Genomic DNA, 19,238 nt, shown 5'->3' on the forward strand with positions numbered 1-19,238 from the left:
GTGCAGGAGGTGCTGGGTATGGTAAGAACACAGAGTAAGCTGCAAGAGACCAGACACGGCTACTCTCCTCTTCACAGTTTCCAAAGCAACTCTTACAACTCGTTCCAATGGTTGATTATTCTCATGATAAAACACATTTGTGGTATTATTAGCTAGTTTCCTGTGCTGCAGCTTCTGTCTCTTACCCTGTCCCTTGTGCACCTTCTCTAAGTCCACTTCTACCTCCTCCAGATCTTGTCCTTAGGAATTTGCAGATTTCCTTAGCTGTCCTAAAGGTTCTACAAACCCAATTCTCTCAGCCATATATATGTATGTCAGAATGTCTTTGCACGCGGTCTTCAGCTTTAGGCCATCTTCAAGTTTTCTTACAGTATGTGTTCTTAAATAAATTTGACTTCTGAACTGGTTTTCTGTTAGGAATGGCTAGAGAAAGATAGAAAGAGAGCCTGCAGTGTTTTGCAAGAGATAAGGGAAACTCCAAGCTGCAGCTAATAGTCACTTGATACTATGGAGGGCAGAGGCATCTACACATCTGACTTTGTGCTTATTATGCATGTTTTGGAGTACACAAACTAAGTTCATCAGTCAAGTTACAGCACTGTTGCATTAGTGATACACAAGGAAACCACCTTATAAGTTATCCTCCCAAATTCAACAAACCACAAGAGAAGCACTGCAGAGAAACTGAAGAAATATGGATGCCCCATCCCTGGAGGCATTCAAGGCCAGGCTGGATGTGGCTCAGGGCAGCCTGGCCTGGTGGCTGGTGACCCTGCACATAGCAGGGAGGTTGAAACCAGATGATCGTGGTTCTGTTCAACCCAGGCCATTCCATGATGATGATGATAATGATTCTATGAAGAAATGATGTAGTCAGATCTTCATTTAAGTCTGTATTACAGCACTATTTTAACTATCAACTATTGAAGATCCCATAGTAAGATGCAATTGCCAGAAGATTTCCTGCTAATAACACATCCTCTTGAACAACAATACTTGATAGAGCCCAGAAGGGCAAGTAACCTGATAAGCATCTGAAAGGAATGAAAGAGTAAAAACAATTATTCCTGCTCTTTTACACAAATGAACACCATCTAAGATTTACTGAGGATAAATCCTGTAACCACTTCTTGTTTAGTGGTATCAATGAGAACAATTATTCAATTGTATGGAGAGCAAACAGATTACCAAGGCTGTCCTCTGAAGGAAAGAAAACAGAAAGGGAGAGTGGGGAGGAGAAGAGCCTTCTGGTAATCCCTATCTTCTACTCTACTTGAGTTTCCTAGCCAAGGGTTGTTAAATGATTATTTTCCTGGAATGGCCCTACAATGCTATCCAGAGTTCAATCACTGGGGAATGGAGAATTCCTGCTCCCCATCACATTCGGACTGCTCCTGTGCTTCTCACAAATACCTGCTTGTCATCATCAGATAATCATTCAAGTTGGAAGGGATCCTAAAAGCCCATCTAGTCCAACTCCCCTACAATGCACAGGACACCTACAGCTCTATCAAGATGCTCGGAGTCCCATCCAGTCTGACCTTGAGCGTACCTCCAGGAATGGGGTTTCCACCACCTCTCTAGGTAACCTATTCCAGTGCTTCACTAACCTTATTGTAAAAAAACTTCATCCTTACATCCAATCTAAATATCCCCTCTTTAGTTTGAAATAATTTCCCCTTATCCTGTTGCCATAGATTCCACTAAAGAGTCTGTTCCCTTCTTTCTCTCTCCTTTAGATACTGAAAAGCCGCTCTCAGGTCACCTCACAGTCTTCTCCAGGCTGAGCAGATCAGCTCTCTCAGCTGTCCTCATAGCCAAAGTGTTCCATCCCTTGGATCACTTTTGCGGCCCTCCTCTGGACACATTCCAACAGGTCCATGCATCTCCTGTACTGAGGATTCCACATCTGGACGCAGTACTCCAGAAGAGGTCTCAGCACTGCAGAGCAGAGGGGCAGGATCACCTCCCTAACCCTGCTGGCCACCCTTCTTTTGATGCAGCCCAGAATACAGTTGGCCTTCTGGGCTGTGAGGGCGCATTACTGGCTCACGTCCAGCTTCCCATACACCAGTACTCCCAGGTCCTTTTTGGCAGAGCAGCTGTGCTCTATCCTTACATCTCCCAGCTTGTATTTATAGTTGAAGTTGCCATGACCCAGGTGTAAGACCCTGCATTCAGTTCTGTTGAACCTCATGACGTTCTCCAAGGCCCACTGCTCAAGCCTGTCTAGGTCTCTCCAGATGACATCTCGTCCCTCAGGCACGTTGACCACATCACACAGCTTGGTATCATCAGCAAACTTGCTGAGGGTGCACTCATTCCAACTGTCAATGTCACTGATGAAGATATTACAGATCACTGGTCTCAGTAGTGACCCCTGCAAAATACTCCTGTCATGGATCTCCATCCAAACATTGCCCCAGCCCATCGTGTTCCCATTCACACTTGGAACCCAAGCTTTAAAGAAACTTCAATCACCTACATTCCTCCTTGCTATGCCTTGATGTTTCACTTCTGTTATTTCTATGAGCTGAAATATAAAGACATCTTATTTTAAGACCCCTGTATGATACTACTGGGAACTGTACGGATCTCACTGTGCCAAATTGCTTCCAATTCCTTAGCAGTATGCAATTCAGTATTCAGATAAGAAGCAGAAGTGTTGGATAAACAGCACTGCCTTCAAATCCGTGATCTCATTATGTTCAGTAGACTTAATCGAGAGATCGTTTTTATGTAATAATTGTCACTTACCACAAGAGAATTGAAGCAGTGTTAATTATCAAGTCAAACATTGTATTATTCTGCTTAGAACAAATAATCAGTTACAGACCTACAGCTGCCTTGGTTATCCTGGATACTTCCCCACCCTGCTGTAAGACATGGATGTGATCGCTCCCTACTGCAGGAAGCAATGTAACCCAGAGAGATCAGAATTCCTCCCAGACGCCCACAGTGAGTGTGGTCGGAGATGAAAAGGAGAAACAAGACAACAATCCTGTTTGCTTTAAAAAGTCATGACCAGGTTTCCTAGTTGGATACGTGAAAGACTGCAATAACTCCACATACAAGTGGGGGTGAGCAGCAGAGCATTCAGATGTACATGGAGCATCCAACAGCTATTCCTACCATTAATAAGCCATGTGGCTTGATTGATACCTGCACAAAAAGCTGCACAAAGTACCACTGAAATTCTTCCTATGAGATACAGAGAATTCTTTTAATTGCAAACAGCAATGTTGAATTAAGTTATGAACTGAAATGGTGAGCCTCATCCAAATAATGCAGTGGGTGCTTATGACTTACCTACATGTCAGTAATCCAGTTGAAAGTTATCACGAATGGAGACTACAAAATGACTTCACCTTCAAGCAAATCTCTACTAGGTGATAAGGGGAAATGGAGACTGGCCTGAGTGCTGTTTATCACACTTGACCACAATGAATCGTTCTGTTGTCCTTACCTTGGAAAGTGCTGAACTAATTCCACGTCTTTCTAAGGATTAAAAAAAGTCTAGTAGTATTTTTTGCATTCATAAAGAACAGTGCCTCCATTCAATACAACCTCAAGCCTTTAGGAATGGAGAAGAATGAAGCAGTGAGTATTACAATATCCCAAAGAAGAAAACATCCAAATAGCACCTACTTCATGCTACTTCATATATTTTAGAGGGAAGAACAGAAATTGTGTGTCCTTCATTGCACCTTACCTCCCTTTACCTGCACTCTCTGAAGCACTGTATTTAAATTAGGATAGGAAAGAAGTGCAGCTTACTTCCTTTCTTAGTTGACAGTCATACTCCCACACTTTGAGACCACGTGGTTACGTACAAAATGGTACAACTCAGCCTCCACTGTCATCAGCTTTCCTTTCCTTTTTTCTAAGTCACATTAGACTTGTAAAGCACAACTTTTTTATTAAGGAAACCTCATCAGTGCTGTATATTTATTTCAGAGGCCAAGCTGAAATTTCTATCAAACTATCTGGTGCGACCAGCGGATGAATGAGAACTTTCATTCAGTCCACAGCACCACTGAAGCTGTGCCAGAATCAGAGCCCACTGTGGGGTACTCAGTCCCAAGCAACCACATCAGGTACTTCAGCACCCTTTGCCCAGTGACATTCATACTGTACCCAATTTAATGAAACACAAATGATTGGGGGTCAGACTAGATAATCTCTAGAGGTCCCTTCCAACCCCTATAGTTCCATGGTTCTGTGATTTGTCCTCAGCTTAATAAAGAAATAAGCCAGGATGGACATCTATGTTTGTACCTTTGCTATATTGAAACCTCCACAGACTAGGAATAACAGTGCTTTTGTCTAAATTCTGAAAATACAAAGTTGAAAATGTCTTCATGCCTTCATTTACAAAACTCAACTCTTAAGATATAATTCAGAAGCTTTCCTTCAAAAAGAAATCTTTGCCCAGACACACCGCAGATCAATCTAAAAAAATACTAACGCTCCCATGGCTCAGTTTCAGAGGAGGAAATTTACAGTCCATTTATCATTTTAGATAGTGAAAGCAGCTGCAGGAGCATCTCTACCATGCAAGAGATCCAACAGTATATAATGCAATTTCAAGAGAAGGCTGTGGTTTCCAGCATCGCTGAGAGGAGCAGTAAAATACTGGTTTGTAATAATGGAATAATTGAGACATGAGAAGTGGAATCTTTCAGTTGAATGCTTCTATGATGTTTTTCCCCAATTACAGCTTTTTTCTTCCACCTGCTTCCTGTAACCAACTTAAGTTCTCATATTAGTCAAAACAAATGAAGACCCAGCTGTGGCACTGTGCCACCCAAGTGATGACAGCTAAAGCTTGGGAGCAGACTATTAAGTAGTGACACCTGAATACAGGGAGATTCACAATCTCACAGAAATACGTATTCATCCATTTTCAGCTGCAGTGTCACTACCAACATTTGATTCACTATTGCACCTAGTCCTGTACGTTTCCATTTGAGGTCTGCCCATTTTGTCTAAGGATTCTGTAAAAGACAGGAAAAAAACAAAGCATATACAAGTGTGTCCAAGTTTTAGGTTAATGGACATTTGCAAATCAGGAATAATTAGGAAAAAAATACTACTGTATTCTTATCACACACAATCCAAACAGTAAAGTTCCACTTCCTCACCCCAGTGGGAATCCACTTTGAAGTTTCCTCTTCCTGCATGAAACTCTCACTTCTTCAAACAACACACCCTCATTCACACAGCAGTGACTTGCACAGATCGAAACCACACGCTCCTTCATTAAACCCTTAAGAAATGTATTTGGTTCATTGAGGCATTCGTTCTTCTGCACTGTTGTACCTACCTGAACCTCAGTGTCTTCCATTCTATTCTTGTTTCATCTGTGGTTTGGAGGGTTGGTGGTTTTTTTGTTGATTTTTTTTTTTTTTTTAAAGCTATGTCTCAAAAACTGACGTTCAAAAAGGGATAGAGTCCAAAGAGCTCAAGTTGAAACTCTGTTGTTTGAGAAGTCTTGCATTTTAGCAGCAATTAGAATAAAAAAGAACGTGGAAAAAATCACAAAGAGATCCCCACCTCCTGCTCCCCCCAGATCTACAGACTGTGCTCCAAGTGAGAGCAAACGAAGATGTCAGAAGTGATGGAGGATTACGACAGGGCAAGAGAGGCCAACCAACAGAGGGACTCCTTAAAAGCAGCAGAAAGGGAGCATTCACTGCAATCCACGACTTGTATGAAAGGACAATGTAATAAGTTCTTTATCAAAGGATAAGCGAAGCCAAGAACACAGAAACATTTAGATAGGAATTTACCCTCTGCATGAATAGACGTCTGTCCTTTACTAGTTAACACTTGCTAAACAAGTTTCAGAAGGTATTTAACGAGGCCCCAGTAATAATTATGTTTTAAAGGCTTATTCATCTACATGACAAATTTAACTTCAAACAGTTTTAGATTGATCTAGCTAAGCCAGTGAATCCTCCCCTCTTGGGAACTCATCTAAAATAGGCTTATTTAAAACAAATCAGAACTGGCACGTCCACACACTTCCTACTACTAAACTAAGACAGAGTTCTACAGAGGTAATCTGTGACATGAGCAGCTCTAAGAGGCACCCAAGCTCACATCACAGCACCTACTGCTGCCTCGAAGTCAGTTCACAGCCAGGCCAGATAAGAGTCACTAAACTGGTTTACAAAATCATCAACCTGGTGTTGCCTATCAATCTGTGCTACAAACACCACTACAGGTTTCAAAAGCAGTGTTGAGCCCCTTGAGTGACATGCTGAAGAGCAACGACTCCATTTCTGCCCCACAGACTGCTGCTGCAGTCACAACACATCCCATAACTTTTATCACCAGCATTCCTGTTTTGCTTCTATCAAGGAAAAGTCAACAGGGCAAAGGGATAAAGGCAGGAAAAAAAAAAAAAAAAAAAGAGAGACTTGGTTCAGTTCGGAGCAGCACACAATGCAACATCCCACATGATGCCAACACAACCATTTCTTCCCGCAGCACCGCTAGATTAGGCTAGTTTCAGACATACATAAAATTACAGGCTAGCACACAGACAGCTTTTATATCTGCTTTCAGCAATGAAACATTTTGTTTCTCGAGAGAAAAGAAGACTAAAACATACAGCAGAGACAAAACACAGCTGAGCAGCTCTGCCAGAAATAGAAAAAGACAAACAAATTACGACAGGAGAGAACCAACTACTCTCACCACATCTGCGGTTAAAAAGCATCAGTTTCACAACCCAAGTACAACCAACATTTGGCAGCGCTGTGGAAAGCACAGTGAGAACAGGCATTGGCACAGCTTGCCCAGGGAAGCGGTGGAATTGCCATTGCTGGAGGTGTACAAGAAAAAGGCAGAAGTGGCACCGAGGGCCATGGTTCAGTGCCCTGGTGGGGATGGGCTGATAGTTGGAGTGAATGGCCTTACAGGTCTTCTCTAACCTTACTGATTCTGTGATTTCGCTGTATTCAGACATTAAATTCCCCAAGTATTCCATCTAACTAATACAGAAGAAATACCTACTACCCACATAGCTGCAGCATTAAGCAATCACGGTACTCCAACTCCTTTTGGCTACTTTTCTGCCAACTGCACTTGATGGTGTAGGACCCCTGAAGAGCCTGACGCCTCAGTGGTCATCTGGGAAAGGCTCCCTTTACTCTTTTCACCCTTACATGGCCACGTAAGAACAAGCTGAACAGTTTTCATCTTGCCAATTTCCTAAGGGGAACAACTATCCTTGATTAATCAATGGAGTGGTGAGGTGCTGGAACAGGCTGCCCAGAGAGGCTGTGGATGCCCTGTCCCTGGAGGTGCTCAAGGCCAGGTTGGATGGGGCCCTGGGCAGCCTGGTCTAGTATTAATTAAATGGGGAGGTTGGTGGCCCTGCCACCATGTGGCAGGGGGGTTGGAACTTCATGATCTTTGAGGTCCCTTCCAACCCTGGCCATTCTGTGGTTAATCAGATAACATCAAGTGCCAAGACATTCTGCTTTAGCATAAGCAGTACTTGATCAAAGCATTCTACGCTCAACGTTCATTAAGCACACACAATACCCCTTTCTTTCCAAGGGAAGATCATTGCTCCCATTACATGCATCTTCCCCTCCAGATAGTTCTGAGATGTCTACCTGGTATCAGTGCCACTTGCCTTCACAGCTGCAGAAAATGGTGTTGTTCAGGTCTGTCTTTTCCAACTTTGCAAGCATGGAATCAGTAAGAAAATGTTCTTATGTATTAAAATAAAAAAGAAAAAAAAAAGAAAAAGAAAAAGCCCTTGCAGCACCTTGGAAAGCACAGAACTTGTCAAGCCAACAGGCCAGGAGACACTTCTCGTGCTGGTGGGCTGCTCTTTGTCCGTCAGAAAAGATGCATGATACTGAGGGCAATTCATCAGACAATGCATGGAGCAGATCCCTACCCACAGCCATTACACTTAAAACTACATAATATTTTCCATCAGCTCTTTTTTTCCTACCCTGGAACTTAGCAAAAATAAGATATTCACGGTTGACTTTTCTTAATAGTCATGGAAGTGAGAGATCACATCTTTAACAAGTAGTAGTACTGTCTGCTGTTATGAATATTACAAATTTGATCACTAACAACATGACCAAATGCTCCTCCAAAACTTGAGAAAAGGAAGGCTGTATGCAACACCGTTTTTGATGAGTCTTACAAGTTTTGTAAAGCTGTATGTACAGTCAGTAAGAGAATCACTGCTGAATAAACTCTTGTACTTTCCATACAGTGAATCTTTTGTATACATTGGCTCACTAAGGAAAGGAGAAAGTTTCAGTCGGATGTACGTCAACATCAGTCATCTTTTCATCAAATAATCAACCAGGAGGTAAGAAAATACCCTTAATTTTCATGTGTTTGACACATGGAAAGCCATAACCCCTTTACAAAGTCGCTGTATTTCAGACAACTGCTGCTTTAACAATTAACATTTCCAGTAGCAGACAAAATTAAATGTGCTTTCAAAGAGTAAGAAATAGAATATATAGGACGCCAATCTTGCAATTCAGAAATAAAGAGTCACTCAGTATAAGTTACAAAAGTTCACGTGAGTTTTCACCACTTTTTCAAAACAAACTGATATAAAAACAGTGTCTTTATTAATATTTGTCTATGGAAAGGAAGGTTGGACTACCTGATCTTTAAGGGTTCCCTCCAACACAAACCATTCTATCACTACGCCGCTTGGACGTTCTTTGAAATTAGTCAGGTGAACACAGAAAAACTGCTGTTATGGCCACATAACTTGCTTTATATTGTTAAATGGAGAAAGAATTAAGATGAAAATAGCCAGCCCTGGGGCAGATTGAGCCATTACGTTGGCAGGAGGCCACCACCACAGAATGGGCATCCAGTTTGGCAATGGGAACTTGAAGAGTGAAGTACTTCCCATGCATCAACAACATCGAGAAGCAAACAGCAGCAAGGTCTAAGTTAGGAGGCACAGGAACGGAGCACTCAAGTGGTGTCAAGGATGTGCTGACACACCGATGCTGGAGCTCTTGGGCATTCACAGCAGCTGCTAATCTTAAATGGCTGCAAACGACAACTCTCGTGCATTCCTCTGAACCAGATTTCAGCAATTTCAGGTGTCAGATTAACGTATGGAAGGGGACTTCCACCGCAGCACACAGACTGCACAGAGCCTTGTGCAATACAGCTGAACCTCCTGCTGACAGATCCCAGTTCCAGACTGGTTTCATAATTATCAGAAATGAAAACATAATTCCCTCAGTTAGATTTAGAAGCAATTTAACATTTATGAGGTAAATCAAAGGGTTGAATTTTAACAGCACTTAATCGTTAACCAATTTGGAGATTAATAAAGCGATTTAGTGAAATATATAACTCGACAGCAACTTGATTACACATCCATGGAGGACAAGATGCACACTGATAGAATACCCTATATCAATGTATACACGTGTGCACAGATGCACAACATACACTGCAGCACACGCACACAGATAAACAGAGATACGTGGATCCAGTAAAACACCTCAACACCCACCCTCATGAAACACCTACAGTTAAAACATATCTGAGTAGGGAGGTGGATGGAAGAATAAGCCAACCTATACTTACCATTCCCTTCTATTCAAGTTTAGAGCAAACGCTCACAGTACATCTGCATTCCTTGGTGGGGGATAATCAAGACTAACTTGAGGGGGATAACTTCACTCTAGCCTCTACCAAAGGTCTTGAGGATTTGGTAGTGCCTAGGAGGCATTCCAACCCAGCTGAGATCGCTGGTCACAGCTCACTGCAATCCAGGAAAGCCCAAAGGGTCTCACTTAGAATCTCTGCTACAGGAGTAGCTGCCTTTTGTCAGGTATTTTTCCATATCAACTCACTTGGAAAGTACCAGAATATTTCACTATCCACCAGTTGTGCCAACACCCGGAACGTGACGGATTCCAAAATTCTGTACCAATCTCCTTGGGCCACAGTCCAGATGCAGATGCACTAGGATGCATGGAGCTGACTGATCCTAATTGATGCGAGAAGCAGGAGCCAGATATGATAAGGAAGTGCTTTAATGCTCTGATCTGCTGCTTTTTGCAATTTATGTGAAAGTAGAGGCAAGGCCACACTGGTCCTCTGCCTTTTGCATGTGGTGCAAGGAGAGGAATCACCAAGAGGCATAAGAGAAACAGGGGGACAGCTGTACCACCCCGGAGTTTGCAATAAGATCCTCTAACAAAAAAATCCCTGCTTACAACTTCATGTGGAGCAGGAAGTTGTTTGGACTAGCAGAAGCCACTGTGCTGCTAAGGCTCTCTGCGGATGGTTTTACAGCAAGGAATCAGAGATCCTCACGACACAGAGAATAACTCGCAGCTCCTACCCCAGAACAGACCCTGCCCAGCTCTGCAGAAGGCTGAGCTGCAGAGATAAACTAGGAAGCAAACAAGTCTGAGGATGAGCTTGGTTGGAGGGAGCAGAAGAGAAGGAGCCTGAGAGGCGATGTTTGGAGAGGAATAACAACCTCAGATTCAGTGAAAGGATGATTTTAAAGCAAAATCTTGATGCTCAGAAAGGGCTGTTCTGGTAAAGGGGTAATGTCCTTAAACACTAGGTGTAGTGCTATAGAAGTCAGTTCATTTCGCATGAAAAGAAGAGAAGGATCAGAGAGAGAGAATGTAGGAGGATAAAGGGACATGTAAAGGTACTCCCAATACTCCCAGGCTGCAAGTATTTTCAATAATACTTTGGCTCTTTACACACAATTTTGAAGAAGATTTTATCAACAGGAGGTAAGCAACTCGTTTGCAACACAAACGAGTGCCTCAAATACCTTGACAACGAATGAAGAAGAAAACCAGGCACTAGAAGTAAGGCAGATAATTAAATCAATACTTATACACTGCTGTTACTACCAAAATGTGCAAGTGATGTTCTACATAAAACACAGAGCCTTGAATATCTGGATGCACACAGCTGCAGTGACCCTACATAAACCCAGTGCCTTGAATATCAGTCTGAATACACACAACTGCAGCGACCTTTCCCCCCAGCACGTCCAGTAAATGCACTGTAGGAAGAAATGCAAAGAATTACAAAGATTCCCCTAAGACAAAAGCAATCACTGCAGTTGTCCTTCTTGATTCCTGCTCCTTCAAGGAGAATCAGATCAGAGGATGAAAAAAAACAGAAGCCAACACGAAACTGTGGATGCTACCACAGAATCACAGAATGGCCAGGGTTGGAAGGGACCTCAAAGATCATGAAGTTCCAACCCCCCTGCCACATGCAGGGCCACCAACCTCCCCATTTAATTAATACTAGACCAGGCTGCCCAGGGCCCCATCCAATCTGGCCTTGAGCACCTCCAGGGACAGGGTATCCACAGCCTCTCTGGGCAGCCTGTTCCAGCACCTCACCACTCTCTCTGTAAAGAACTTCCCTACCCTGTGAATGTTCTTACAGAGGAAGCATTCCCGAGCATCTGCCACAGGTTCCACCATCCACTACGCTACTCCTTGCCAGATACCCTTCTAGAGATGATTCTAGGAAAACCTGTTAAGAACAGTAACTAAAAAGACATGAAGTTGCTTACTCTGAAACTTTTCTAGGAAAAAAACCTCAACTTCTGAAGTACCAGTCACCCAAACTACAACACAGAAACAGCCAAACAGCAACAAGCACTGTCCCATATTGTGCCAACTCGCACAACGTTCATCTAAATAACGCTAAACGTCCCCAAAAGGTGACCGTTCTGTTGTTCGCATTTATCGCGGCTTTCGCTGGCAGAACGCACAGCTTTGCCAGAGGTCTGCAGCCCCTTCCAGCCCTACTCGACACGTGGACACCGTTTTCACCCCCGTCTCAACAAGGAAACCAGGCAGGAGGGCCGCGGTTCGCCGCTCACCCCCCGCTCCCGTGCGCCTCAGGACGGCGCGGCGGATCGGAGCGAGGAAACGGGAGACCCCGGGGGCACCGCGGGGCAGGAGGCCGAGCTGGCAGAACAGCCGGGCCCGGCGCGGGGAAGGCGGGCGGCACGTAGCGCACAGCCGCGGGCACGGACGGCCCGCCGGCCCCCGCCTCGCTCCGGGGCGGCTCCAAGCGGGCAGAGCCCCCGGCCTCGGCCCCCCGGCAGAGGGAGGGGAGAGGAGAGCGGGGGAAGGCGACCCCTCTCGGGGGCCTCAGGCCCGCGGTGCCGAGGGCGGCCCGAGCCCTCCTTCCCCCGGCGTGGCCTCGGCGGCCGCGGCCAGGCCCGCGTTTCCCCCCCCTCCCCCGCGCACCTCCGGCCCCGCGGCGCAGCGCCGTGAGGGGCCGCTGACAGCGCCTCGTGCGCCGCCTCCCCCAGCTCCCCCACGCGGGACCCGAGTTCGAAACCCCGGAGCGAAAAAAGCGCCCCGGGTAGCTCGAGGGAAAGCGGCCAAAGCCTCACCGGGTCCGGCGGTGCTGGCTCCCGGGTACATGGCTCCGTGTGCGGCGGCGGAGGCGGCGCCTCGCTCCAGGTCTCTACCGCGGCGGCGGCCGAAGGGGAGGGAAAGGGAGGGAAGGGAGGGGGAGAAGCCCGAGCGGCGGTTACGCTGTTGGGAGAAGGGGGAGGAGAAGGAAAGAGAAGGGAGGGGAGAGGAAAAGAAAAGGGGAGGAGGGGAGAAAGAAGGAAAAAAAAAAAAAAAGAGAGAAAAAAAAAAAAAAAAAGAGGGAAGAGGGCCGGGCCGACGCCGGGAAACCAGGTTACTCAGCGGCAATGAGGAGCGGGGAGGTGGGCGGGGGGAAGGGAGGAGCCGCGCAGTCACGGGAAGGGGCGCCCCGCCCGCCGCCTCCGCCCGCCTCCTCGGGCCCCATCGGGCGGGAAGCGCGGCACGGCCGGAGCGAGCGGGGCTGCGCTCTTCCGCCGCCGCCGCCTCCTCCTCCTCACTACGGGATGTGAGGATCATTGCCGGGCTCGCGCTGTTTCGCTCCTACTGCTTGTGCTGTCTCTTTCAGTGAGACGCGGGGACGGGACGAGCCCTCTTTGCTGCCTGTTCGACGTGACGCTGATGTGAGTGTCCTGTCTAGGAAATCCAGCAGTGTGGTGACTCGGACAACGGGGTCATCTCTGGCCATCTTTATTCGGAGTTCAGTGCAGGACAATACGGACTAACAATTGCTGTGATGCAAAAGAGACATCGAATCATAGAATTCTTTGAGTTGGAAAAGGCTCTTAAAGGCCATTTAGTCCAACTCCCCTGCAATGAGCAGGAACACCTACAGCTCCATCAGGTGCTCACAGCCCCATCCAACCTGACCTTGGATCATGGATGTAGTATCCACCACCTCTCTGGGCAACCTATGCCAGTTCTTCATCATCCTTATCAGAAAGAACTTTGTTTTCATTTTGAATATAACTGTTACCTCTTTTAGTTTGCAACTGTTTCCCCTTGTCCTGTCACCACAGACCCTGCTGAAGAGTCTGTCCCCATCCTTATAGCTACCCTTTACATTCTGAAAGGCCGTGCTCTGGAACCTTCTCTTCAAAGGAAGCGTGGCCAGCAGGGCGAGGGAGGTGATCCTGCCCCTCTACTCTGCTCTGCTGAGGCCTTACCTGGAGTACTGTGTCCTGATGTGGAGTCCTTAGTACAAGAGAGACATGGATCTGTTGGAGTACATCTGGAGGAGGGCCACAAAAGTGATCTCAGGGATGGAACGCCGCCCTCTCTGAGCACAGCTGGGAGAGCTGGAGCTGTTCAGCCTGGAGAAGAGAAGACTGCAGGGAGACTTGAGAGCAGCCTTTCAGTATCTGAAGGGGGCTGTAAGAAAGAAGGGGACAGACTCTTTAGAAGGGACTGTTGTGGTAAGAAAATATTAGGCAGTCCTAAATGCTGACAGTAGGAAATCATGCAGCCTGCATCTGAGTTTTTGATACTATATTTAAATCAATCTCTTCAATCTGATTAGAAGATAACTCCCTCTAACATTATCATACTTCCATGCCACTAGTCCTTCTGCATTTATGTACAAGAGAACACACAAGTAGTATGATAGGTTTCTAGAAAAGTCCAATGAAAGTGGTGACTGTGGAGAAATTAGCAACCAGCATCCACCAGCTGATGTCACCCAGCTATGTCTAGATTTACAGCCTCACGCTAGCACTGACTACACAGTGTATGGATAGCTGTATGCCATGTGCCTGTCTTGACACTTATCATTACATTCTCAGGTTCAAAAATGTGTGAAAAAAAACAAGGGCAGAAAAAGTAGTAGGGCTACCATCACATGAGCAGTTTGTTTATTGTTACAGCAAGAGAAACAACGGGCCTTATGTTTGCTGTACGAGGAATGCAAGATGAAAGTAAGTCATCACCATGAGTAATCGTGGCATTTCAAAGTCTGTGACTTTTGATCCCTGGCACCTGACGTGCTGTGGCAGTTGACATACATACCATCACCAGGAGCATCGCAAGCATTTGATTATCAGGTCTATTAGTGCTCAAAACATTTATCAAAGCTTATATACTTAATTCAAGCATTATAATATATAATTTCACTCATAAGATTGCCCTCTGTCAGAACACTCACAAGCTTGGAACCTGCAAGTTGAAGAGGAACAAAACAAGCAATGATTACTGTGTTATATTTTTCCACATGAAAGAAAAGCTCCTGGTGTTGGTAGGTAGAAATGTGGAATGAGCTCAGTATGTACTTCCAGGAAGATGATCATCACTGTTTTGTAGGCAGACAACAACCAAACTGACTGTTGGACACACAAACATTGATAATCCTGTCTCACCTTTCTACATCATTCTGCTTGTGAAACACCACACTGAAAGCAATGGTCAGCAGAGCTTACATGCAGAAGAGATGCACTAATATGGAACTTCATCTGATAGCTCACACTGCTGCAAAAGAAAAAAAAAAGATGAAAAGTTCACAATGGTGCTCTGCAGTCAGTTTGAAAACAACAAGCTATCTAGCAACAGAAGATAGGTGAAGGGTTTAGAACTTCAAAAGGGCTTATCGCTGTGTATACACGGCTGCAGACTTGCTCAATCAGTCAAATAGTAAATCAATTAAATACCTGTATTTAAACACTGTTTTCATGTCTAGGAGTCCTGTTGTTCCCTGCACTCTCCCAGCAACATTTCTGCGTTCACGGAGCAGTGCTGGTCTTCCTCTGCTCCTGAAGGAACAGGACACGCTTTGCTCCATGTCACTCCATTACTTCTAATGCTTTCTGTCACTGACAATTGCTGTTTTGGAGCACAGTGAAACCTAATTATCTGTTCCTCGGCAATTTCGCACCAATAAAAAAACACCAACAACAAATAACCCCTCCATTTCTTAAAAGGTTTTGGATCAAAGTGGTTTGTAAGTTCCATAGCAGCTTTATTTTCATCGTGCTCTCTATGTACTCTATTAACAATTACACAGTAGTGTAAGAAGAATTACTGAAACACAATCAAATTTCTTTAAAGAGAAATGTGACTGTTTTGCACAGTACACTGTCATAACGGCTGGATTTCAGGCTGAAATTTCCTAGAGACCTCCCATAGGATAAATTAAATTAGTTTTGGAAAAGCTGTGCATTTTCTCATCATTTTGGAAATAATTATGGGATTTATGAATGGCTTTTAAAAATAATTTATATGAACGGAGGTGCTTGGGGGTAAATATTTTATATGCAATAGGCTGCTGGCAGAATATCTGGCTTTTCTTTTTATTAGAGAACATATTTTGACTTCACTAAGTAACAACCCTTTTCATTTTAACCCAAATTGCATTCAAAGCCAGTTTATACAAGTCTGTTAGGGATGGGTAGTAATGATACAATGGCAAAAATTTTACTTAGAGAAGAAAGACGTAAATTTGATTCTTGACTCTGAGGGGGACTCAAACTTACTTTTTCTTTAGCCTTCAAGTGGCCTGGCTTTTAAGATGTTATTCTGGAGTGCCTGCATTAGATTTCTCACATATTCTGTGTCATTTTAAATAGGGCCAAGTGTCAGGTCCTGCATTTTGATCACAACAACCCCAGGCAACTCTACAGGCTTGGGGAGGAGTGGCTGGAAAGCTGCTTGATGGAAAGGGACCTTGGTGTATTGACGGACAGTGGGCTGAATATGAGCCAGCAGTGTGCCTAGGTGGCCAAGAAGGCCAATGGCATCCTGGCTTGTATCAGGAATGCTGTGGTGAGCAGGACTAGGGAAGTCATCCTGCCCTGTATTTGGCATTGGTGAGGCCTCACCTTGAGTACTGTGCTCAGTCTTGGGCACCTCAGTACAGATATTGAGGTGCTGGAGCAGGTCCAAAGAAGGGCAACGAGGCTTGTGAATGGCTTGGAGAATATGCCCTACCAGCAGAGACTGAAGGAACTGGGGCTGTTCAGTCTGGGGAAAAGGAGGCTGAGAGGCGACCTTATTGCTCTCTGCCAGTATCTGAAAGGTGCTTAAAGTGAGAGTGGGGCTGGTCTCTTTTCACTGCTGACAGGTGACAGGACGAGGGGAAATGGCCTTAAGTTGCACCAGGGTAAGTTTAGGTTGGATATCAGGAGACACTTCTTTACAGAAAGGGTTGTTAAACACTGGAATAGGCTCCCCAGGGAGGTGGTTGAGTCACCATCCCTGGATGAGTTTAAAATCCGTTTGGATGTGGTGCTCAGGAACATGATTTAGCGGAGGGTTGTTAGAGTTAGGTAGTATGGTTAGGTTGTGGTTGGACTCAATGATCTTTAAGGTCTTTTCCAACCTGAACGATTCTATGATTCTATCAGAACAAAAGTGAGAAAGACCACAACTGACCTGATGTGTTCACCTGGTTACAAAGTCTTTGAGGGCTTGACTTCACTCAAGAAGGACTGACTTTTCTAGTGATCAGAGCGAACAACACAGCGACAATTGAAAACTATGACAAAGGTGCAGCACCACCTATTGGGGATATGGTGAGAGTTGAGTATTACTGTTTCAAGTCATAGTAGAGTTTCGGGGTTTCTGTCCACACAGGCTTCTGTGGGACTTCCTAATGCAGTCATCAGCTCAGGCTTGAACATTTTTTGGGGGTCTGAACACAGAATCACAGAATGGCCAGGGTTGGAAGGGACCTCAAGGATCATGAATCTCCAACCCCCTGCCACATGCAGGGCCACCAACCTCCCTGTGTAATACTAGATCAGGCTGCCCAGGGCCCATCCAATCTGGCCTTGAACACCTCCAGGGACGAGGCATCCCATCACATTTATGAGGAAGTGTAAAACACAGGAAAAAAAAAAAAAAAAAAAAAAAAAAAAAAAAAAAAAAAGTAAGCTAAGGAAAAAGTTGTTTCCAAAAAAAGAAAAGAGAATCAAATGCTGTATTTGAGACTGAATGTGAACAAATTGGGAGAACACAACTTTATGGTGAACAGTCATGCTGTCAAAATAAAATAAAATACAACAACGGCAACAAAACAACCCTGCAAAAGCATACCATACAAAGAAAGAAACTAGTACCACAACTGGAAAACAGATGCAGGAGGGGATAACTGTCCTGATGAACAGCACCTACACAGTGACTAAGATGAATACAAGGCACCCTGATGATCTGCCAGCACCTTCCCTCTCTCAAGAGTTGGAAAGACTGTGATTCCAGGCAATACAAAACCTACCTGGAAGCTCAGGGAATCATGCTTTGTTGTTTGCTTTTTTCAGTCAACGTCATATCTTTTCTCCATCTTGCAAGTGACTTCCACACCTGCAGGTCCTGCACCTGGCTGAGTGCCTAGCCCATATGTTGTTTTGTGTGAAACTCTGCCTTCAAGTCACAGGTAGAGGACTTTGCCACTTCATCCGTCTTACTTATTTTCCTCAGTGCTGAGCAATGACATAATGCAGTTTTCTAGAACCCAGAAAAATCATTACACTGATTTTAATGCTAGCTTCCTTTGAACCAAACACAACCATGCCATTGCAACGTAACTACTTAGAAAATTCATACCATATGCTCGGTGAAAATGCTGTTGTCTTGTCTTGCTATGAACAGGCCAAAGGCACCAACCCTAGTTTGTCAGACCTGTGTAACATCTGTGAGAGCTGGCTCTGTGACCTGGAACTTTATACCGAGCTTCTGCAGTGTGTTTTATTGCGGGATAATGGCAAAGACCTGGAAAACAGGGACCTCAAACCATCTGACGGTCAGCTATTCATTATTGAAAAAGTACAGCTTGAATGTTGGGAAAAGACTGTTTTTATAAAGGAAGAATCAGCTCAGGAAAGTTACAAACAACACAAAGCAAGTAGTTAAGCAAGAGAAAGGAACGAAAGAAAATGTGAAGTTCAGGCTTCCTTGCTGAAGACCTTTGAGTTTGTCTACCGTGATGATTACCCACAAACCACAGTCATGCTCTGACCACACGGCATCAGCTCAGCAGGGCTGTATACACAACATCAGCTTGGGATCAAGTGGTGAGTCCTGGCTGCTTTGCATACATTGTGATAATGACCAAAAAAGTGTGAGAATAATCTGCAGGGATAACAGCTGTGAGAACGACTCATTAGCATGGGGTGTTTTCTTAACGACTTTCAGTGGTAAAGTTGTGTTTTACATTTTAAAACTGGCGTGATTTATCAGTGTTAATACTGCAATCACAGCAGTCTCCAATTCTTTAAGTGGATGCACGTACAGATGTAGGTATGTGGATATACGTGTGTACACATATCTACAGTGGTTTGCTTTCATCTTAATTCTGAGCCCCTACAGGTTTAAGCCTCCTCAGTGTCACTCAGTAGATGCAGCCTGACAGCCATGAAGCAAGGCTGAAGACACATCTCCTTTAATTAACATCTTTAGCAAACAGAACCTAAGCTTGTTCAAGTGTTAGGTCTTAATATTTTATTTTGAGCAATGCATCTGCATTGTTTTGCTATTCTGTAGCTGGTAGTATCTTCAGATGGAGTAAAACCCTTGTGAGGTATTCAGCTCCAATAAAGGCTGAAGGTGATCCTGCTGCATTACCAAGCTCTAGCTCTCCATGCTTCCTTTTGCTCAGGGGAGTCATTCCTCAATTCTTTCCTTCACATACGTCGATATGATCAGCGTGGGATCTGTCTGGGAAGGGATATTAAGAAAAAAAAGTCAGAAAAGACGAGACACGTGAGAGCCCCACAGCGCCGCGCACGGCCGCCCAGGGAGCGCCGCTGAGGTAATGCCGCCGTCATCTCCCATCACTCCCCGCCGAGCTGCGATTGGCGGAGCTCTCCCTTCGGGCCCGCCCCTGATGCTCGCGGATTGGACAGCGCTCCGGCTCGCAGA

At 44.9% G+C, this 19,238-nt stretch overlaps 1 protein-coding gene across 2 annotated transcripts in view; it reads right to left on the reverse strand.

The window, feature by feature from the left end:
* Window positions 1-12,923, reverse strand: part of AGO2 (argonaute RISC catalytic component 2) — a 52,538-nt gene extending 39,615 nt beyond the window's left edge. The window contains exon 1 of one of the 2 annotated variants that reach the window (XM_085221738.1): window positions 12,416-12,923. In XM_085221738.1, coding sequence (XP_085077864.1) covers window positions 12,416-12,914 — 499 coding nt within the window. In that variant the 5' untranslated portion in view covers window positions 12,915-12,923. The remainder of the gene's footprint in view (window positions 1-12,415) is intronic. The other variant, XM_085221739.1, reaches the window with a different exon arrangement.
* Between the last annotated feature and the right edge of the window lie 6,315 nt (window positions 12,924-19,238).

The sequence above is a fragment of the Meleagris gallopavo genome, chromosome 3 (assembly GCF_905368555.1).
Source record: "Meleagris gallopavo chromosome 3, MGAL_WU_HG_1.1, whole genome shotgun sequence".
Lineage (NCBI taxonomy): Eukaryota > Metazoa > Chordata > Aves > Galliformes > Phasianidae > Meleagris > Meleagris gallopavo.